This window comes from Bos indicus, chromosome 18, assembly GCF_029378745.1.
Source record: "Bos indicus isolate NIAB-ARS_2022 breed Sahiwal x Tharparkar chromosome 18, NIAB-ARS_B.indTharparkar_mat_pri_1.0, whole genome shotgun sequence".
Taxonomy (NCBI): Eukaryota; Metazoa; Chordata; class Mammalia; order Artiodactyla; family Bovidae; genus Bos; species Bos indicus.
Genome location: NC_091777.1, coordinates 50,016,071 through 50,038,779, shown reverse-complemented (window position 1 = coordinate 50,038,779; position 22,709 = coordinate 50,016,071). Strand labels below are relative to the sequence as shown.

Genomic DNA, 22,709 nt, shown 5'->3' with positions numbered 1-22,709 from the left:
TAACAAGTAAGCTTCATTTGAAGATCAGGCACTTTCCGGTGGTCCAGGAGTTAAGACTCTGCCTACCAATGCAGGGGCCACAGGTCCCATCCCTGGTCAGAGAACTGAGGTCCCACGTGTTGCAGGGTGTAGCCAAAAATGAAAAAAAAAAGATCAGATAGAGAAGGTGGAGCTCCACTTTCAGTTCCTTCTTTCATTTATTCATTCATTTTATCCAGAATATTCAATGATTCCTTACTGTATGTCAGTCATTTTATAGGTGATATTGGATATAGTAATACATATGACAAGAAAAAACAACAGTCCTTATGGAATTTACATTCTACTGGAATTGACTTAAAATGTTAAATAAACAGTTAACAGATAACTGAAATACTGTAGTATTTCAGTTTGTGGTTAAGTGCTCTGTTGAAAAGTATTGGATAGGAGAGGGAGAAGGAATGCCCCGAATGATTCAGCTTTTAAAAAATATTTATTTGTTTACTTGCTGGGTCTTATTTCAGCACGAGGGATCTTCAGTCTTCATTACAGCATTCAAACTCTTAGCTGTGGCATGTGATCTAGTTCCCTATTGTTGAGTTGCTTAATTGTGTCCGACTCTTTTCACCAGGCTTTCCTGTCCTTCACTGTCTCCCAGAGTTTGCTCAAATTCATGTTCATTGAGTTGGTGATGCCATCCAACCATCTCATCCTCTGTCCCTTCCTTCTTCTCTTGCCCTCAATCATTCCCAACATCAGTCTTTTCCAATGAGTCGGCTCTGGTGGTCAAAGTATTGAACTCTTAGCTTCAGCATCAGTCCTTCCAATGAATATTCAGGGATCAGCCCAGGCTCCCTTCACTGGGAGTGCAGAGTCTTAGTCACTGGTTTACCAGGGAAGTCTTAGGGATTCAGTTTTAAATACTCTGGTCAGGAGGTCCCTCCCTGAAACTGTGGTTCTGAAGAGTCTGGAATGACTTGAGGAAGGAAGTAATGTGTATAATCCATGATGTAAAGGGTGAGAGACTGAGGAAGGACCATTATTGGTGTGTTGAACCAAGGTGGCTGCAGGGAGACCAGAAAGAGCAAGTGATAGGCGTTAAAGGGCCAGCTTATGTGTAGTGCTGTAGGTAGTATAACTGTTTTGACTTTTATCCTAAAAGAGAAAGGAAACCATCAGAGGGTTTTGAGTAGAGGAATGCGATGATCTGATTTTTAAACAAAGGATGATGGTATATTCCCCCCTATTCTTACAATAGCAGTTTTATTATAGTGAATGCAACTGGAAGATATGGAAGATATATGTGGTGTAAAGTATGTGTCTGTGAGGCGTACCCAGAGCTTCCATGCTTCCATTATTTTATTTATTTTATTTTTGGCTGCTTGCTCAGGCTTTTTCTCTCGTTGCAGCTGGGGAAGTTACTCTCTAGTCACGGGCTTCTCACTGCAGCGACTTCTCTTGTTGCAGAGCATGGGCTCAGTAGTTGCAGCTCCTGGGCTCTAGAGTTTAGGCTCAACAGTTGTGGTGCACAGGCTTAGTTGCTCCTGAGCATGTGTAATCTTCCTGGGTCAGGGATTGAACCCATGTCTCCTGCATTGGCAGGCGAATTCTTTACCAATGAGGGAAGCCGCTATTTTTATTTACTATTATTTAAAATATATGTATAGTTAATGGCTGCACCAGGTCTTAGTTGCAGCACACGGGATCTTTGATAGTTGCATTGCACAGGTGGGATCAATTTAGTTGCATTCAGACTCCTAGCTGTGGCATGTGGGATCTAATTCCCTGACCAGGGATGGAACCCGGGGCCCCTGAATTGCCGGCTTGCAGGCTTAGCCACGGGACCACCAAGGGGAGTCCCAATTGTGCTTGGTTTTATACCATATCAATTTAGCTGAGTTAGACCATGGTTCCAAGAGCTCCCTTCAGGAATGGTTTCCTGTTAGGCTTGGTCAGGGGCACGTTTGTGCCATATTTACAAGTTGGAAGAGAAGCAGTGCCATATGTTCTGAAGGGCAGTGCTCCACGTTGCTGATCATCTGCTGGCTCGCCCTGCTGGCTCATGCCAGGTGCCCTCCTTCAGCTCCTCCTAGTGCTAGGCCAGCTGTGTGTGCTGTCCACGGCAGGGTGCCAACTTCCTCAGTCACTCAAGTTGTAGAACTTGGAGGTTGCGAGACCCAGCCAGGTTCCACTTTGTCTTCACTCCTTCCTACTTCACATCCAGCGTTCATACCCTGATGGCCGTCCACCGCCGCCCCCACCCCCTCCCCACAGTAACCTCGGCCCACCGCTAGAGGCAGCAGCATCCCGTCCTCACCAGCACCAGCTCTTGCAACTTCAAAAGGTGTGATTAAAAAAAAATTTTTTTTTTGCAGGAGGGCACCCTGGGGGCATGTGGGATCTCACTTCCCCGGCCAAGGATCAAACCTGCGCCCACTTGCTATGGAAGTGCAGAGTCCTAATTACCAGATCTCCTTCTTTTGAAAATTAATTAAATTGGAGGATAGTTGCTTTACAATGTTGTGTTAGTTTCTGCTGTAAAACAAAATCAATCAGCTCTAAGCATACGTATATCCCCTCCCTTCTGAGTCTCCCTCCCACCTCGCCTGTCCTTCACCGCCCTCTCGGTCATCACAGAGCAGCACGCTGAGCTCTGTGTTATACGGCAGCTTCCCGCTAGCTGTCTGTTTCACACGTGATCGTGTGTATGTGTCAAAACTATTCTCTCAGTTCATCACACCTTCCCCTTTGCCTGCCGTGTCCACAAGTCTGTTCTCTACATTCGTGTCTCTATTCCTGCCCTGCAAATAGGTTCGTCTGTACCATTTTTTCTGGATTCTGCATATATGCGTTAATATATATTTGTTTGTCTCTTTCTGACTTACTTCTCTCTGTATGACAGACTCAGGTTCATCCACATTTCTACGAATGACCCGGTTTCATTCCTTTTTATGGCTAATATTCCACGGTGTAATAGACGCACCACGTCTTCTTTATCCATTCATCTGTCATTGGACATTCACGTTGTTTCCATGTCTTGGCCACTGTAGACAGTTCTTCAATGAATATTGTGGTACACGTGCCCTTTTGAATTATGGTTTTCCCAGGGTATGTGCCCAGAAGTGGGATTGCTGGGTCATAAGGTAGTTCTAGTTTTAGTTTTTTAAGGAACCTCCACGCTGTTCTCCACAGTAGCTGTATCAGTTTGCATTCCCACCAACAGTGCGAGAGGGTTCCCTTTTCTCACACCCTCTCCAGCATTTATTGTTTGTAGGGTTTTTGGATGATGGCCATTCCAGTTGGTATGAGTAATACCTCATTGTAGTTTTGATGTGCATTTCTCTAATAATTTGTGATGCTGAGCATCTTTTCATGTGCCTCTTGGCCATCTGTATGTCTTCTTTGGCGAGATGTCTATTTAGGTCTCCCACCCATTTTTTGATTGGGTTGTTTGTTTTTTTGATATTGAATTCCATGATCTGTCTGTATATTTTAGAGATTAATCCATTGTCCGTTGCTTCGTTTGCAAACATTTTCTACCATTTTGAGGGTTTTCTTTTCATCTTATTTATGGTTTCCTTTGCTTTTAAGTTTAATTAGGTCCTGTTTATTTTTTTTGTTTGTTTTCATTTTCATTATCCTAAGAGGTGGATCAGAAAAGATCTTGCTGTTGTTTATGTCAGAGTGTTTTCCCTGTGTTTTCCTCTAAGAGTTTATAGTGTCCAGTCTTACATTTAGGTTTTTGTCCCATTCTGAGTTTATTTTTGTATATGGTGTTAGATGGTATTCTAATTTCATTCTTTTACATATAGCCATCCAGTTATCCCAGCACCACTTATCGAAGAGGCTTTTCTCCATTATATTAATATAGTCCAATATATTCTTACCTCCTTTGTCATTTAGGTGACCATAGATGCATGGGTTTATCTCTGGGCTTTCTCTCCTGTTCCATTGATTGATATGTCTATTTTTATGCCAGTATCATACTCTTAATTATTGTACCTTTGTAGTATAGCCTGAAGTCAGAGAACCTCATTCCCCCAGCTCTGTTTTTTTTGTCTCAAGATTGCTTTGACTAATCAAGGTTTTTTGGGTGTCCATACAAATTAAAAATTTTTTGGTTCCAGTTCTGTGAAAAAAGCCATTGGTAATTTGATTGGGATTACATTGAATGTGTAGATTATCTTGGGTAGTATAGTCAATTTTAACAATATTGATTCTTTCAATCCAAGAACATGGGATATCTTTCTGTTTTTGTCATCTTCCTAACCTGTGCAATAAGGGAAGTGAAGGAAACAAAGGGAAATGAAAATGAAAAATGAACTTCATACATGTCTCAACTGTGTTTATAGAAAACTCTAAGTAACTTATCCAGCAGAGGGTAGACAGAATGAAAACCACAATCACGAAAACTAACCAAACTGATCACATGGACCACAGCCTTGTCTAGCTCAATGAAAGTATGAGCCATGCCACGTAGGGCCACCCAAGATGGACGTGTCATGGCAGAGAGTTCTGACAAAATGTGGTCCACTGGAGAAGGGAATGGCAAACCACTTCAGTATTCTTGCCTTGAGAGCCCCATGAATAGTATGAAAAGGCAAAAAGATAGGACACTGAAAGAGGAACTCCCCAGGTCAGTAGGTGCCCAATATGCTACAAGAGATCAGTGGAGAAATAACTCCAGAGGAATGAAGGGATGGAGCCAAAGCAAAAATAACACCTAGTTGTGGATGTGACGGGTGATGGAAGTAAAGTCCAATGCTGTAAAGAGCAATATTACATAGGAACCTGGAATATTAGGTCCATGAATCAAGGCAGATTCAGTCAGTTCAGTTCAGTCACTCAGTCGTGTCCGACTCTTTGTGACCCCATGAATCGCAGCATACCAGGCCTCCCTGTCCATCACCAACTCCCGGAGTTCACTCAAACTCATATCCATCGAGTCAGGGATGCCATCTAGCCATCTCATCCTCTGTCGTCCCCTTCTCCTCCTGCCCCCAATCCCTCCCAGCATCAGAGTCTTTTCCAATGAGTCAACTCTTCGCATGAGGTGGCCAAAGCACTGGAGTTTCAGCTTTAGCATCAGTCCGTCCAAAGAACACCCAGGGCTGATCTCCTTTAGAATGGACTGGTTGGATCTCTTTGCAGTCCAAGGGACTCTCAGGAGTCTTTTCCAACACCACAGTTCAAAAGCATCAATTCTTCAGTGCTCAGCTTTCTTCACAGTCCAACTCTCACATCCATACATGACCACTGGAAAAACCATAGCCTTGACTAGATGGACCTTTGTTGGCAAAGTAATGTCTCTGCTTTTGAATATGCTATCTAGGTTGGTCATAACTTTCCTTCCAAGGAGTAAGCGTCTTTTAATTTCATGGCTGCAGTCACCATCTGCAGTGATTTTGGAGCCCCCAAAAATAAAGTCTGACACTGTTTCCACTGTTTCCCCATCTATTTGCCATGAAGTGATGGGACTGGATGCCATGATCTTCGTTTTCTGAATGTTGAGCTTTAAGCCAACTTCTTCACTCTCCTCTTTCATCAAGAGGCTTTTTAGTTCCTCTTCACTTTCTGCCATAAGGGTGGTGTCATCTGCATATCTGAGGCTATTGATATTTCTCCCAGCAATCTTGATTCCAGCTTGTGTTTCTTCCAGCCCAGCGTTTCGATTGGAAGTGGTCAAACAGGAGATGGTAAGAGTGAACATCGACATTTTAGAAATCAGTGAACTAAAATGGACTGGAATGGGTGAATTTAACTCAGATGACCATTATATCTACTACTGTGGGCAAAAATCCCTTAGAAGAAATGGTGTAGCCATCATAATCAACAAAAGAACCCAAAAGGCAGTACTTGGATGCAATCTCAAAAATGACAGAATGATCTCTGTTCATTTCCAAGGCAAACCATTCAATATCACAGTAATCCATATCTATGCCCCAACCAGTAATGCTGAAGAAGCTGAAGTTGAACAGTTCTATGAAGACTGAAAAACCTTCTAGAATTAACACCCAAAAAAGATGTCCTCTTCATTATAGGGGACTGGAATGCAAAAGTAGGAAGTCAAGAGATACTTGGAGTTATAGGTAAATTTGGCCTTGTAGCACAAAATGAAGCAGGTCAAAGGCTAACAGAGTTTTGTCAAAAGAACACGCTGGTCATAGCAAATACCCTCTTTCAACTTCACAAGAGAAGACTTTACACATGGACATCACCAGATGGTTAATACCAAAATCAGACTGATTATATTCTTTGCAGCCAAAGATAGAGAAGCTCTATACAGTCAGCAAAAACAAAATCAGGAGCTGACTGTGGCTCAGATCATGAACTCCTTATTGCCAAATTCAGACTTAAATGGAAGCAAATAGGGAAAACCATTAGACCATTCAGGTATGACCTAAATCAAATCCCTTATGATTATTCAGTGGAAGTGACAAATAGATTCAAGGGATTAGATCTGATAGACAGAGTGCCCGAAGAACTATGGATGGAGGTTCGTGACATTGTACAGGAGGCAGTGATCAAGATCATCCCCAAGAAAAAAATGCAAAAAGGCAAAATGGTTGTCTGATGAGGCCTTACAGATAGCCGAGAAAAGAAGAGAAGCAAAAGGCAAAGGAGAAAAGGAAAGATATACCCATTTGAATGCAGAGTTCCAAAGACTAGCAAGGAGAGATAAGAAAGCCTTCCTCAGTGATCAGTGCAAAGAAATAGAGGAAAACAATAGAATGGGAAAGACCAGAGATCTCTTCAAGAAAATTAAAGATACCAAGGGAACATTTCATGCAAAGATGGGCACAATAAAGGACAGAAATGGTATGGACCTAACAGAAGCAGAAGATATTAAGAAGAGGTGTCAAGAATACACAGAAGAACTATACAAAAAATATCTTTATGATCCAGATGACTATGATGGTGTGATCACTCACCTAGAGCCAGACATCCTGGAATGTGAAGTCAAGTGGGCCTTAGGAAGCATACTATGAACAAAGCTAGTGGAGGTGATGGAATTCCAGTTGAGCTATTTCAAATCCTAAAAGATGATGCTGTGAAAGTGCTGCACTCAAAATACCAGTAGAGAACTCAGCAGTGGCCACAGAACTGGAAAAGGTCCATTTTCATTCCAATCCCAAAGAAAGGCAATGCCAAAGAATGTTCAAACTACCACACAGTTGCGCTCATCTCACACTCTAGCAAAGTAATGCTCAAAATCCTCCAAGCCAAGCTTCAACAGTATGTGAACTATGAACTTCCAGATGTTCAAGCTGGATTTAGGAAAGGCAGAGGAACCAGAGATCAAATTGCCAACATCCAGTGGATCATCAAAAAAGCAAGAGAGTTCCAGAAAAACATCTACTTTTGCTTTATTGACTATGCCAAAACCTTTGACTGTGTGGATCATGACAAACTGTGGAAAATTCTGAAAGAGATGGGAATACCAGACCACCTTAGCTGCCTCCTGAGAAATCTGTATGCAGGTCAAGAAGCAACAGTTAGAGTTGGACGTGGAACAACAGACTGGTTCTAAATCAGGAAAGGAGTACATCAAGGCTATATATTGTCACCTTGCTTATTTAACTTATATGCAGAGTACATCATGCAGAACGCTGGGCTGGATGAAGCACAAGCTGGAATCAAGACTGCTGGGAGAAATATTAGTAACCTCAGATATGCAGATTACAACACCTTTATAGCAGAAGTTGAAGAAGAACTAAAGAGCCTCTTGATGAAAGTGAAAGAGGAGACTGAAAAGTTGGCTTAAAGCTCAACATTCACAAAACTAAAATCATGGCATCCAGTCCCATCACTTCATGGCAAAAAGATGGGGAAACAATGGAAACAGTGACAGACTTTATTTTCTTGGGCTCCAAAATCACTGCAGACGGTGACTGCAGCAATGAAATTAAAAGACTCTTGCTCCTTGGAAGAAAAGCTATGACCAACATAGAAAGCATATTAAAAAGCAGAGACATTACTTTACCAACAAAGGTCCATCTAGTCAAGGCTATGGTTTTTCCAGTGGTCATGTATGGATGGGAGAGTTGGACTATAAAGAAAGCTGAGGGCTGAAGAATTGATGCTTTAGAATTGTGGTGTTGGAGAAGACTCTTGAGAGTCCCCTGGACTGCAAGGAGATCCAACCAGTCAATCCTAAAGGAAATCAGTCCTGAATATTCATTGGAAGGACTGATGCTGAAGCTGAAACTCCAATAGTTTGGCCACCTGATGCAAAGAAATCAGGAAAAGACCCTGAGTCACTGGAAAAGACCCTGATGCTGGGAAAGATTGAAGGCGGGAGGAGACGGGGACGACAGAGGATGAGATGGTTGGATGGCATCACCGGCACAATGGACATGAGTTTGAGTAGGCTATGGGAGTTGGTGATGGACAGGGAGGCCTGGTGTACTGCAGTCCATGGGATCATGAAGAGTTGGACACGACTGAGTGACTGAACTGAACTGAACTGATTAAAAAAAAAAAAAAAACCTTCTAGATCTAACTGAATTTATGGCAAGGATATCAAATATGTATTAAATATATAAAAATTCATATTTTATAGATTGTTTATAGTTTTTAAAGAACAGTTAATTACAAATCTAAAACCTTATCAAAGAAAAATAAAACTATAATACTGCCTCACATATGATTATAGATGGAAACATTCTAAATAATATATTACCAAATGAACTTCAGCAGTATGAAAAAAATCACAGTATATTACAAGAATTGTTTAAAATTTAATTTTAAATAAAAACAAATCAAAGCACCAATAAACTTACATCAAGAAACAGATAGAAACAAATCAATACATCAATAAATTTAAGGTGAAAAACACAAGATTTTATCAATAGATAACAAAATGGTCTTGGACAAAATTCAGCAGTCACTAGCAAACAAAGTAGGTATTCTCTGCTGCTCAGTCACTTCAGTCGTGTCCAACTCTGTGCAACCCCATAGATGGCAGCCCACCAGGGCCCCCCGACCCCACCCCGTCCCTGGGATTCTCCAGGCAAGAACACTGGAGTGGGTTGCCATTTCCTTCTTCAATGCAGGAAAGTGAAAAGTGAAAGTGAAGTCGTTCAGTCATGTCCGACCCTCAGCAACCCCATGGACTGCAGCCTACCAGGCTCCTCTGCCCATGGGATTTTCCAGGCAAGAGTACTGGAGTGGGGTGCCATTGCCTTCTCCGAGGTATTCTCTGGTCCCCTACAAATACTGAAGGAAATTTATGGTCCCCTACAAATATTGAAGGAAATTATTTAGAGGCAACAAGGAGAATTTATCTCCAAATAGAGTGAACATTATAGTAAATGATTAAGTACTGGGACATTTCTAAATTCAGAGAAATTGATGACTGCAGTCCATCCTAAAGGAGATCAGTTCTGGGTGTTCATTGGGAGGACTGATGCTAAAGCTGAAACTCCAATACTCTGGCCACCTCATGCGAAGAGTTGACTCATTGGAAAAGACCCTGATGCTGGGAGGGATTGGGGGCAGGAGGAAAAGGGGACGACAGAGGATAAGATGGCTGGATGGCATCACTGACTCAATGGACATGAGTTTGAGTGAACTCCGGGAGTTAGTGATGGACAGGGAGGCCTGGCGTGCTGTGATTCATGGGGTCGAAGAGTCAGACACGACTGAGTGACTGAACTGAACTGAACTGATTACCATAATACTCAACTTTGTTCTGAAGAGTCTATCATAAGAAGAAAAGTAGGCCGGGTGTATCGTTTCTGTCTGCAGCGCCTGAGGTGGCTCTGGCTCGGAGAGCCGTTCTCCCGGCTCCACGGGGACCTCGGTGCACGGATGGACCCGCCCGGACCCGGCGGGAAGCGGCCCGCTAGGGCCGGACGGCCCCGACGGCGTCAGCAGAGGCAGGACGGGGCCGAGGCCGCCGGCTTAAAAAATAAAAAAAATAAAAAAAAAAAAAAGAAGAAGAAAAGTAAAGTAATAAGTATAAATATTAGAAAAAATTTATTATTATAGATTATACAATTTATAACTTAGAAATCTGTCTCATAAAAATAGGATAAGTGTTCAGTAGATAGATAACTAATGCTATATTTAAGATAGGAGAAAATGATTGCAAATGAAATATCCAGAATACCATTCAAGCCTATTAGAAAACAAACAACAGAACAACAATAATGGAGAAAGTTAAGAACAGGAAATTCAAAGTAAAGAAATAATGACTGGCTGAGAAACACATTTGAAAAGTGATCAACTGAAATTGAAATTTATCAAAACATTTAGTAAAGCTTATACCTAATATGAAGCTGTAGGAAAACTCAATAGGAGTCTAAGAGAACAACTAGACAATATCTAGTAGAATGGGAAGTGTATTTAATCTATGATCAATTTAGCAATATCTAACATAAGTGAAAGAATATATAATGTACCAACAGTTCTACTTTTCCATGTGTACAATTAAAGAAATTCCAGTTCACACAAACCAGTGGTCACAGACAAGGATATATCTGAAACTGAAAAATTGTTAAACCTAAACACTAAAAAATAAGAGGTTTAAATACATCATGATATGTCCATATAAAAAACTAGATCAAATAAGTGTTTAATTTTGTAGAAAGTATCAGCCCTACATTTAAAGCACAAGCAGTTGACTGCAGAGGAAGATATGAGCAACAGAGAAACACACCATGCATTTCCTTTCTCAACATAGGTAAGCACTTGCTGTGGTTATCTGGACTGTCCATCTTGAGGGTCACTCTTCTTCAGTTATTGAAAGGTTGTTGTTGAATCACGCGAAGACACCAGGATTCTTGGCCCCCGGAGGAGAAGAATTCAATCCAGGGCCAGAGATGAGGCCTGATCGCTCAGAGCTTTTGTGTAATAAAGTTTTATTAAAGTATAAAGGAGATAGAGAAAGCTTCTGACATAGGCATCAGAAGTGGGTAGAAAGAGTACCCGCTTGCTAGTGTTAACAATGAGGTTATATAATCCAAAGAATATCTGGAGGTTGTAAAGACCTCATCAGACCTACTCCCATAATTTACATTTTAAGATAACACTGTCCTCAGGCAAGATACATCCTAGTAAAGACCAGGTCTACTCCCATAATTAACATTTTAAGATAACAGAAGGTTGAATCCAAAGACTGTCCTTAGGCAGGATACATTATTGTTATATAATCCTAAGGAATGTGGAGAAAGAAAAAAAGTTTGTCCTTTCTTCCTCCTTGAGAATTCCAGACCCCTCTCTCCTTGGGGACCCCTAGACTCCTTATCAACCTGCCTAGGAACGGACTCTCTCATTATGGAAGCATTTCCCATGTGGGTTCACATCCTGAAGATATTAGGTGTTGTGAATGAGACTTCCTTAGTAAAGTTTAAGAAACAATAGGATAAACAAAGCTAAGCAAATTTTCTTTATTGTAGGCCTCTCAAGTCTTTAATTGTATGATACTGAGCATTTTTTTCTTAGAAGGGGTTTATTATTTAGACGTTCATAAGTGACCACAGAACATTTCCCCAGTACCATTAAATACTACTATTCCCAGAGACATTCTTTTAGATATGTTGGCTTAAGGCACTGGTTATCTATCTGTAGTATTACAGATATGGTACTATTGATAATCTCCTTCAGTGTGAAGTTACATAGTGATTGAGTAGGAGGCAGTCTTTTTTCTTAGGAGTTGCATGATATATAGAGAGGTGAAATGTTATGATGGCTATATGCATGCTTATTCACTCAGTCATGTTCAACTCTTTACAACGAGGTGGACTGTGACCCACCAGGCTCCTCTGTCCATGGAATTCTCCTGGCAAGAATACTGGAGTGGGTTGCAATTCCCTTCTCCAAGGGATCTTCCCAACCCAGAGATTGAATCTGGATCTCCTGCATTACAGGAAGGTTCTTTACTGTCTGAGCCACCAGGGACGCTCCATGATATCTAATGTCTGTATTTATACTCAGACACTACAGTAAAAAAATGTCAAAAATTATACAAAGCAAATAAGAGAACATATTAACAATCATTGATTCTAGAGAGGCCATTATATTATTCACTGCATTTTTCTTTTATTTTTCCAAATAGACAGTGGTCTTTTCATTGTTAGTTTCTAATTTATCATGAATTTGGAGCAGAAAAAGCAGACAGTAACATGTCTGCTTTATGGATTATAAAAGAAAAAGCATTACAGCACTCCCAGATTCTTCAAAAGCTTTCTCTCATAATCTCCACATTTATCAACTCTAGAGATTTCTTTCTCACATTAGTTTTTGGAAATGACTTCTTAATTTTAGAAGTGAAAGTTTATTTTACTAGACTTTATCCATAATTAATTATTTAAGTAAACAAAATGAAAATCAGTGAGTTTTTAAAAATTCCTTATATTCACAGGGTCTTCCTCTCACATGAATTTACTAATATCACTGAAAGTAATAATTATTGAACACATTCTCTTCTAAAGTTCTTTTAAAATTAAAATTTCATCCTTAGAAAAGTATTATTGCTGCTAAGTTGCTTCAGTCGTGTCCGACTCTGTGCAACCCCATAGACGTCAGCCCACCAGGCTCCCCCATCCCTGGGATTCTCCAGGCAAGAACACTGGAGTGGGTTGCCATTTCCTTCTCCAATGCATGAAAGTGAAAAGTGAAAGTGAAGTCGCTCAGTCGTGTCTGACTCTTAGCAACCCCATGGACTGCAGTCCACCAGGCTCCTCAGTCCATGGGATTTTCCAGGCAAGAGTACTGGAGTGGGTTGCCAGTATTTTTAGGTAGGTACTATAATCACCACTTTAAAACTGAGGCACAGAGGGGAAGAGCACCTTGCCAATACCACACAGGCAGCAATGGAATTATGAGAACTCTAGTAAAAATTTGCCATGGCTAAAGTCTTCTCCCACATCTGTCATATTAACAGAATTCTTTTCTGTTGTAATGCTGTATAAAGTGTGGTCCGTGTACTTATGCTGGTCCACAGATTGTTTGCTTCTGGTCTGCAATGAGTTAAGGTACAGACACTGAGAGCAAATATTTATAGAGTTATTCACAGAAAGATGACAGGGCCAATTTATGTCTGTTAAATCCAATAACAAAAATTGGGGGAACTTCCCTGGTGGTCTAGCAGTTAAGAATCCATAAGCCAATGCAGGGTACATGGGTTCAATCCTGGTCCAGGAAGATTCCACATGCTGTGGGATAACTAAGCCTATGTGCCACAACTACAGCCCATGCTCTGTAAGAAGAGAAGTCACTGCAATGAGAAGCCCATGCACCAAAACTACAAAGAGTAGCCCCCTCTTGTTGCAACTAGAGAAAGCCCTCATGCAACAATGAAGATCCACCACAACCAAAAATAAATATATTTTTTAAAGTAGTAAAATAAATTGGGGGCTTTCGTTTTGTATGTTTGTTTTTCTTTCAGTTTTATTTATCTGGTAATCCAATGTCATTGTGCCTTTTAAAAGTACTGGTCAACAACAATTTTTGTGGGGAGGTGGTATCCTTCATCTTGATTTGAGATGCACTGCAGCAGTATCATTCTCTACAGTTAACCAAGACTGGGTGATGCTTTAATTCATTCAGCTCTTTAAATCAATACATGTAGTATAAAACTATTTCTGTTAACTTTTAAGCATGAAGCAAAGGGGATTACCACATGTTCCCTAACAAGTAAAATTTTTAATTATGAATTCTCTGTTGTTATAAAAAGCATTTTCTAAAGGTCACTGTATCCTCTGTAGGGACTTCCCTGGTAGCTCAGATGGTAAAGAATCCACTTGCAATGCAGGAGTTGTGGGTCAGGAAGATCCCCTGGAGAGCAAATGGCAACCCACTCCAATATTCTTACCTGAGAAATCTCATGGACAGAAGAGCCTGGCAGGCTAGTCCATGGGGTCACAAAAGAGTCAGACACAACTTAGCAACCAATCAATATCCTCTTTACATTATGCATAGCGATTCCTCACTAAGGTCATTTCTCTGATGTAAAGTGAGTTGATCACTACGAATAAAAGCCTTCCCACATTCTTTACATTTATAGGGTTTTTCGCCAGTATGAATTCTGTGATGTCGTATAAGTTCTGATTTAACACTAAAGGCTTTCCCACATTCTTTACATTTATAGGGTTTTTCACCGGTATGAATTGTGTGATGTCGAGTAAGTTCTGCTTGAAGACGGAAGGCACCCCCACATTCTTTACACCCATAAGGTTTCTCACCAGTATGAAGTCTAAAATGTTGAGTAAGATGATACTGGCGACTAAAGGCCTTTCCACATTCCTTACATTCATATGGAATCTCACCAGTGTGAATTCTTTGATGTAAGGTAAGTTGATAACTACAAATAAAAGCATTCCCACATTTGTCGCATATGTAGGGTTTCTCCCCAGTGTGGATTCTGTGATGTTGAGTAAGATGATAGTGCCGACTAAAGGTCTTCCCACATTCGTTACATTCATAAGGTTTCTCACCAGTATGAATTCTCTGATGTTGAGTAAGATGATTGCTATGGATAAAGGCTTTCCCACATTCCTGACATTTATAGGGCTTTTCACCAGTATGAATTCTGTGATGCTGAGTGAGTTCTGTTTGAAAGCGAAAGGCCTTTCCACATTTTTTACATACATAGGGTTTTTAACCGGTATGAATTTTATAATGTTGAGTAAGATTGTAGCGACGACTGAAAATCTTTCCACATTCTTTGCACTCGTAGGTGTTGTCATTGGTGTGAATTCGCTGGTGTGAAATAAGTTGACTGCTATGAATAAAGGCCTTCCCACATTCCTTGCATTCATAGGGTTTTTCACAAGTATGAATTCTGTGATGTCTGGTAAGTTCTGCTTGAAGGCGAAAGGCCTTCCCACATTCTTTACATCCATAGGGTTTCTCACCAGTATGAATTCTGTGATGTTGAGTAAGATGATAGAGACTACTGAAGGTTTTCCCACATTCCTTACATTCATAGGGAATCTCACCAGTATGAACCCTCAGATGTAAAGTCAGCTGATAGCCACAAATAAAGGCCTTCCCACAGTCCTTACATTCATAGGGTTTCTCTCCAGTATGAATTCTACAATGCCGAGTCAGTTCTGTTTGGAGACCAAAGGTTTTTCCACATTCTTTACATTCGTAGGGTTTCTCACCAGTATGAATTCTATGATGTCGAATAAGTTCTGCATGAAAACTAAAGGACTTATCACAATCTTTACATTCATAGGGTTTGTCACCAGTATGAATTTTCTGATGTTGAACAAGGTATGAACCATGACTGAAGGCCTTCCCACAGTCATTACATTTATAAGGTTTTACACCAGTATGAATTTTCTGATGTTGACTAATATGTCGTTGTACCCTAAAGGTCTTTCCACAAATTTTACATTCATAAGGCCTCTCACCAGTATGAATTTTTGATGTTCAGTAAGCTGATAATGAAGTCTACAGGTCTTCCCACATTCCTTACATTCATAAGGTTTCTTCCCAGCATGAATTGTCTGATGTACTCTAAGGTCTCAAACACGACTAAAGGCCTTCCCACATTCTTTGCACTCATAGGGTTTCACACCAGAATGTATTCTCTGATGTTCAGTAAGGTGATAATGAAGCCTAAAGGTCTTCCCACAATTGTTACATTCATGGGGTCTCTCCCCAGCATGAATTGTCTGATGTACTCTAAGGTCCCCCACACGACAAAAGGCTTTCCCACATTCCTTGCATTTATAGGGTCTCTCACCAGAATTCATACTGGTTGTTGTATGACAACTGACTGTTGTCTAAAAGCCTTCCTACATTCCTTACATTCATATGATTTCTCTATAGCATGAATTTTCTCATGTAGAGGAAGAGCTATACGTTTTTGGGTTATCATTTGACTAGCACATCTCATTTGATTTCCTTCTTGTCTCTCAAACTCATGTTAACACTGCAAATCACTTCTGAAAATGGTGTCCTCATGGATAGAAGCTTGACTTTCATCCACTGTCTGCAACTGAAACAAATATATTCCACAAATATCCTTTTCTGGAAATAACTTCTTGGTGAAATACTTAGACTCCAAATCTGGACAAAAAAAAGAAGGAAACAAGTGCTGTGATGTGATTGTTCTATGTTGGGGGTAGAATAAGGGGTTGCATCTTATAGTTAAAATAAAAGACAAACTAAGAATAACACAGATTAGAAGTTGAGTTTTAGAGCACAAGTCGGCAAACTTTTTCTGTAAAGAGCCAGATAGTAAAAGTTTTAGCCTTTATAGGACATACAGTCTTTGTGACAATTACCCAGCTCAGCCGTTATAAGCTCAAAGGGAGCCTTAGACAGCATATAATTGAATAAGTGTAGCTATGTTGTAATACTACATATGGTGTATGGACACAGAAATTTGAATTTTGTAAAATTTTTGCTTCACAAAATATTCTTCTGATTTTTTTCCAAACACTAAAAATGTAAAAACCAGTTTTAACCTTATAGCCATTCAAAAGCAGATGGTGAGCTGTTTGTCTGCTGGATCCCTATTTAAAGAACTCTATGGCAGAAAGTGAAGAGGAACTAAAAAGCCTCTTGATGAAAGTGAAAGAGGAGAGTAAAAAAGTTGGCTTAAAACTCAACATTCAGAAAACGAAGATCATGGCATCTGGTCCCATCACTTCATGGCAAATAGATGGGGAAACAGTGGAAACAGTGTCAGACTTTATTTTTTGGGGCTCCAAAATCACTGCAGATGGTGACTGCAGCCGTGAAATTAAAAGACGCTTACTCCTTGGAAGAAAAGTTATGACCAACCTAGATAGCATAGTCAAAAGCAGAGACATTACTTTGATAACAAAGGTCTGTCTAGTCAAGGCCATGGTTTTTCCAGTGGTCATGTATGGATGTGAGAGTTGAACTGTGAAGAAAGCTGAGTGCCGAAGAATTGATGCTTTTGAACTGTGGTGTTGGAGAAGACTCTTGAGAATCCCTTGGACTGCAAGGAGATCCAACCAGTCCATTCTAAAGGAGATCAGCCCTGGGATTTCTTTGGAAGGAATGATGCTAAAGCTGAAACTCCAGTACTTTGGCCACGTCATGCGAAGAGTTGACTCATTGGAAAAGACTCTGATGCTGGGAGGGATCGGGGGCAGGAGGAGAAGGGGACGACAGAGGATGAGATGGCTGGATGGCATCACTGAATCGATGGACGTGAGTCTGAGTGAACTCTGGGAGTTGGTGATGGACAGGGAGACCTGGCGTGCTGCGATTCATGGGGTCGCAAAGAGTCAGACACGACTGAATGACTGAACTGAAGTTGTAATGCAATTTGAAAGAAGGCAAAAGGCTTCAGAAAATGATGTGATGCTAAAAGAGGGTAAAATAAGTGATTGGATGAACAAATTGAGTCAGTGGTCCCCCTACTTAGGATGAATGTAGGGGAGTTCCTTATGTATACTGCTTTTTGGGCAACAACCCAAAGGAATGAAAATCTATAGGAACAACTTCTGAATGTCTTTATTTTTAATCTTTTTCATCAGATGATTCTGATGCAGATCACTTTGAGAATCTGTACATAATTTTTTCCCCAAAGGTTTCTCTTCAATCTCTTAGAATAAAATTCAGATAAATTATCACAGATAAAAACATATCACCACCATATTGCCTTGCTTCTCTGTACAGGTCATCTTCTTTACTACAACATGTAGGAATCTATATCAATGGTACTTAAACTTGGGCACAGTCTTGCTTCCAAGTAAGTTGGAAGTATGTATAAAATAATTTTATGCAATGGAGAAAAGAATAGAAGTGTAAATATAGAAGAGGACTTGGAAACACAGATTAAATGGTTGTCAATGGGGAAAAGAGAAGGCAGTTCCCTCTTTGAAATGGGAGGAAAATAGAAGAGAAGTGAAATAATTTTAAAAAATTAAAAAAAAAAAAGAACTTTCTGCAAAGATGGATATCTTATATATTTACATTCTCCAGTATGGTAGCTACTAGCCACATGAGGCTCTCAAGACCTTCTACCTCCCCTATTTGGCCTCTGTAGTCCTATGACCATGAATCCATCTAAATATGAATATTCTTCAATGGCCTTTTCAATTTTATCAAATGCTATTTTGACCTATAGGACTTTGCAGGTGGCGCAGTGCTAAAGAATCCACCTGCTGGTGCAGGAGGCATAAGAGATGTGGATGTGACCCATGGGTGGGAAAGATCCCCTGGAGTAGGAAATGGCAACTCACTCTGGCATTCTTGCCTAGAAAATTCCATGGACAGAGGAGTCTGGGGGCTACAGCCCATAGGGTCACAAAGAGTCAGACAGGACTGAGTGCATACACACACACACACACACACACACACACACACACACACTTTGACCTAGAGTTTAATGTAAATGTAACCAAGTCTAAATTAAGTCATTTTGAACTTACGGTTTTTGTTTCTTGTAAGTCATTGTGGCATTTCTTTCTTGTGAGCAGGATGTTCCACTCCTAAGCCAGACATGATTACTTTATTGGAGCAAGAGAAAGAGCCCTGGATGATAATGAGAGAAGGAACAGGAAGTTGGTTCACAGGTGAGTGATGGCAGATCAGCCAAGGGGGATGCCATCACACCCTCTGGGTCAGAGAGACACATGGCCCTGAGATGAAGGCCCCTTTCAAAGGCCCAAGACCCAGGGGAAAAGGCCTGATTTCTGGGAAAACATTAAAAACATTTTCTATTGAAAGAATTCTGAGGGAGAACTTGGAAGTATTTTTGAAGACAATATTTTTCTTCTGGGCTTCCCAGGTGACTCAGTGGTAGAGAATCCTTCTGCCGCTTCAGGAGACATGGGTTTGATCCCTAATGGGGCAGATCCCCTGGAGAAAGAAATGTCAACCCACTCTAGTATTCTTGACTGGAAAATCCCATGGACAGAGGAGCCTGGTGGGCTATAGTCCATGGTGTCACAAAAGAGTCAGACATGACTTAATGACTAAACAGTAACAAGAAATTTTTCTTTTACTAAAATAAAAACAACAAAAATAATACTGCATACTAGGCATCCTTGCAAGCTCTTATATATATTAATTCATTTAATTCTCACAAGAGTCCCCTAAGGTAATAATAGCCCCATTTACACTGATAAAAGCATAACACATGGAAGGAGTAACAGCTGGTGAGTGACAGAGTATTTGAACCCAGACCATAGGGCTCCAGAGTCTGTGTCCTCAATGCCTTTCTGTACTGCCTTTAAAAGCAGAACAGACCTTCTATATTGTATTAGTTTTGCCAAATATCATAATGAATCTGCCACAGGTATACATGTGTTCCCCATCCTGAACCCTCCTCCCTCCTCCCTCCCCATACCATCCCTCTGGGTCATCCCAGTGCACTAGCCCCAAGCATCCAGTATCGTGCATCGAACCTGGACTGGCAACTCGTTTCATACATGATATTTTACATGTTTCAATGCCATTCTCCCAAATCTTCCCACCCTCTCCCTCTCCCACAGAGTCCATAAGACTGTTCTATACATCAGTGTCTCTTTTGCTGTCTCGTACACAGGGTTATTGTTACCATCTTTCTAAATTCCATATATATGTGTTAGTATGCTGTATTGGTGTTTTTCCTTCTGGCTTACTTCACTCTGTATAATAGGCTCCAGTTTCATCCACCTCATTAGAACTGATTCAAATGTATTCTTTTTAATGGCTGAGTAATACTCCATTGTGTAGAAAGTTCTACTGCACAGAGCTGATATGAATCACACAGCCTAAATTTCATTTTTCACCAGAGTTCCCCTAAACTCAGAATAAACTGGTCAAAAGCTGACAGAGGTTGCTAGAGAAATACTATCTCCTTTCTATGAACTCCCAAGAAATGTGACCTGAGTATCTCTAGAGGCTTTATTACCTCCTTGTGGTCTAGTCGCTTAGTCGTGTCCAACTCTTTTCGACCCCATGGACTGTAGCCCATCAGGCTCCTCTGTTCATGGTCTTTCCCAGGCAAGAATACTGGAATGGGTTGCCATTTCCTTCTCCTGGGGATCTTCCGAACCCAGAGATCAAACTCACATCTTCTGCATTGCAGGAAGATTCTTTACCACTGAGCCACCAGGGAAGCCCTTATTACCCCTTATTACCTCCTATCTCATGCTAATTCTGTCTATTTTGACTTTATATTATTTGCCCTATTATAAGAAACTTAAGGATAGTGACTGTGTTTCAATGCTTGTATTCCTCTAACTACTATCATAAGATTCAGCATCCTGTGACCCCTAATGTCTGTTATTCAACCACAATTCCATTTTTAGGCAGTTTTTCTTAGCACACTAAGATACATGTGCAAGATGTTTATCATATAACAACTTAGAATAACCAACTGTTAGAAAAATAAATAGCTACAGGAGGCAACAGGTTGAATAAATTATGGTCAGTTTTTTACCCCGCTTTGAACTTTTTATTTTGCTTTGGGGTATAGCTGATTAACAATGTTATAATAGTTTCAGGTGAACAGTGAAGGGACTCAGCCATACATATACATAGATCCCTTCTATCCCAAAGCCCCTCCCATCCAGGCTGCCACATAACATTGAGTAGAGTTCTATATACAGTGGGTCCTTGTTTGTTATCCATTTTAAATATAAAATTATGGTCAGTTTTGATGGCACACTACAACAGACTGGTTCCAAATAGGAAAAGGAGTACATCAAGGCTGTATATTGTCACCCTGCTTATTTAACTAATATGCAGAATACATCATGACAAACACTGGGCTGGAAGAAGCACAAACTGGAATCAAGACTGCCGGGAGAAATAGCAATAACCTCAGATATGCAGATGATACCACCCTTATGGCAGAAAGTGAAGAAGAACTAAAAAGCCTCTTGATGAAAGTGAAAGAGGAGAGTGAAAAAGTTGGCTTAAAGCTCAACATTCAGAAAACGAAGATCATGGCATCTGGTCCCATTACTTCATGGGAAATAGATGGGGAAACAGTGGAAACAGTGTCAGACTTTATTTTTCTGGGCTCCAAAATCACTACAGATGGTGACTGCAGCCATGAAATTAAAAGGCACTTACTCCTTGGAAGGAAAGTTATGACCAACCTAGATAGCATATTAAAAAGCAGAGACATTACTTTGATAACAAAGGTCTGTCTAGTCAAGGCTATGGTTTTTCCAGTAGTCATGTATGGATGTGAGAGTTGGACTGTGAAGAAAGCTGAGTGCCGAAGAATTGATGCTTTAACAACTGTGGTGTTGGAGAAGACTCTTGAGAGTCCCTGGGACTGCAAGGAGATCCAACCAGTCCATCCTAAAGGAGATCAGCCCTGGGATTTCTTTGGAAGGAATGATGCTAAAGCTGAAACTCCAGTACTTTGGCCACGTCATGCGAAGAGCTGACTCATTGGAAAAGACTCTGATGCTGGGAGGGATTGGGGGCAGGAGGAGAAGGGGACGACAGAGGATGAGATGGCTGGATGGCATCACTGAATCGATGGACGTGAGTCTGAGTGAACTCCGGGAGTTGGTGATGGACAGGGAGGCCTGGCGTGCTGCAGTTCATGGGGTCACAAAGAGTTAGACACAACTGAGCGACTGAACTGAACTGAAGGCCCTTATTAATACTGATTATACTGGCCCATATTTAATGTTGGAGAAGGATATTCATGATGAATTACTAACTGATACAGGAAAATTAAACAAATATGGGAAATTCTCTGAGTGTCCAGTGGTTGGAGCTAGGTGCTTTCACTGTTTAGGGCCAAGGTTTGATACCTGGTGGGGAAACAGATACTGCAAGCTGAGTGGTGCAGCCAGGAAAAAAAAAAAGGATGTACAATTAAGGGAGAGATTATAATGTCATTCATAACACAGACTCTGTTGTTGACTTTCAGGATGTAAGTCCTAATCTGACAGCTGCCAACTTTTCAGTTAGTTTATTGACAAACTAGGGATAAGAACAGTACCAGTCTCCTACAGTTGTCATGAAGATTGGGATATTACATAGCATTTAGTGCATGTAATTGCTAAATAAGTTAGATGGTATTGTTATGAAATTATTTTCTACTTTCTGTTTTTATAGTAAAATTTGAGTCTCATGCCCACTTTTTTTAATAATGATATTTTACATATTCTAGAGGCAAGGCTTAAAAGTGCTAAGCAGATCTCTCCTCATCCTTGCTGCTACAAAAGAAGAGACACCATTCTTCAACATAAAGCTGATAAAGAGAACCTAATAAGGCATTAAATGGAGAATGTTAATAAGAGGTTCAATCTTATTCTCCTGCCCTACGTAAAGATTTACATTAATATTTATAGTTGTTTCCATTTTATTCTGTTTTCTACTATTATAAACCTGTGTTCCAAAATGTTGTTTGCATTTAAAGATACTTGGACTACAGAGGTTATTACTGTGTCCTGTTAAAGCAATTTAATTTTTTTTAATATTTATTTATTTAGGCTGTGCTGGGTCTTAGTTGCAGCATGTGGGATCTAGTTCCCTGACCAGAGATTGAACCTGGGCTCCATGAATTGAGAGCATGGAGTCTTAGCCACTGGACCACCAGCAAAGTCCCAAAATCAACCAAAGAAGTTTAATCCTGAAGGGCTATCTTATTTGATAAATTGTGCCAATAATTATTTGATTTATATTTGTTTTTTTTATATTTATATTTATAAATTATATATAAATATATATATATAAATATATTTATAAATTATATATATATAATTTATATTTATAAATCAAATAATATATTGATTTATATAATACAAATTTGGAGGTATAAATACTTGGAAAGTTTA

General features: G+C 40.2%; 1 protein-coding gene and 2 long non-coding RNA genes across 3 annotated transcripts in view; 1 reads left to right on the top strand and 2 right to left on the bottom strand.

The window, feature by feature from the left end:
* Nucleotides 1-8,727: 8,727 nt before the first annotated feature.
* Nucleotides 8,728-22,709, bottom strand: part of LOC139177115 (uncharacterized) — a 16,531-nt gene continuing 2,549 nt past the window's right edge. The window contains exons 3-4 of the long non-coding RNA XR_011561554.1: nt 18,348-18,450; nt 8,728-9,884 (exon numbers count right to left, since the gene is read on the bottom strand). This is a non-coding gene — a long non-coding RNA (uncharacterized lncRNA). The remainder of the gene's footprint in view (nt 9,885-18,347; nt 18,451-22,709) is intronic.
* Nucleotides 9,892-15,360, bottom strand: ZNF546 (zinc finger protein 546; the record flags this gene model as incomplete). The annotated part of the gene is given in 1 exon segment (XM_070771037.1): nt 9,892-15,360. A coding segment is annotated over 1 exon segment (1,470 nt), but the record flags the coding sequence as incomplete, so codon positions are not given.
* The window catches only part of LOC109572647 (uncharacterized), a 16,426-nt gene continuing 12,111 nt past the window's right edge, over nt 18,395-22,709 (top strand). The window contains exon 1 of the long non-coding RNA XR_011561557.1: nt 18,395-18,491. This is a non-coding gene — a long non-coding RNA (uncharacterized lncRNA). The remainder of the gene's footprint in view (nt 18,492-22,709) is intronic.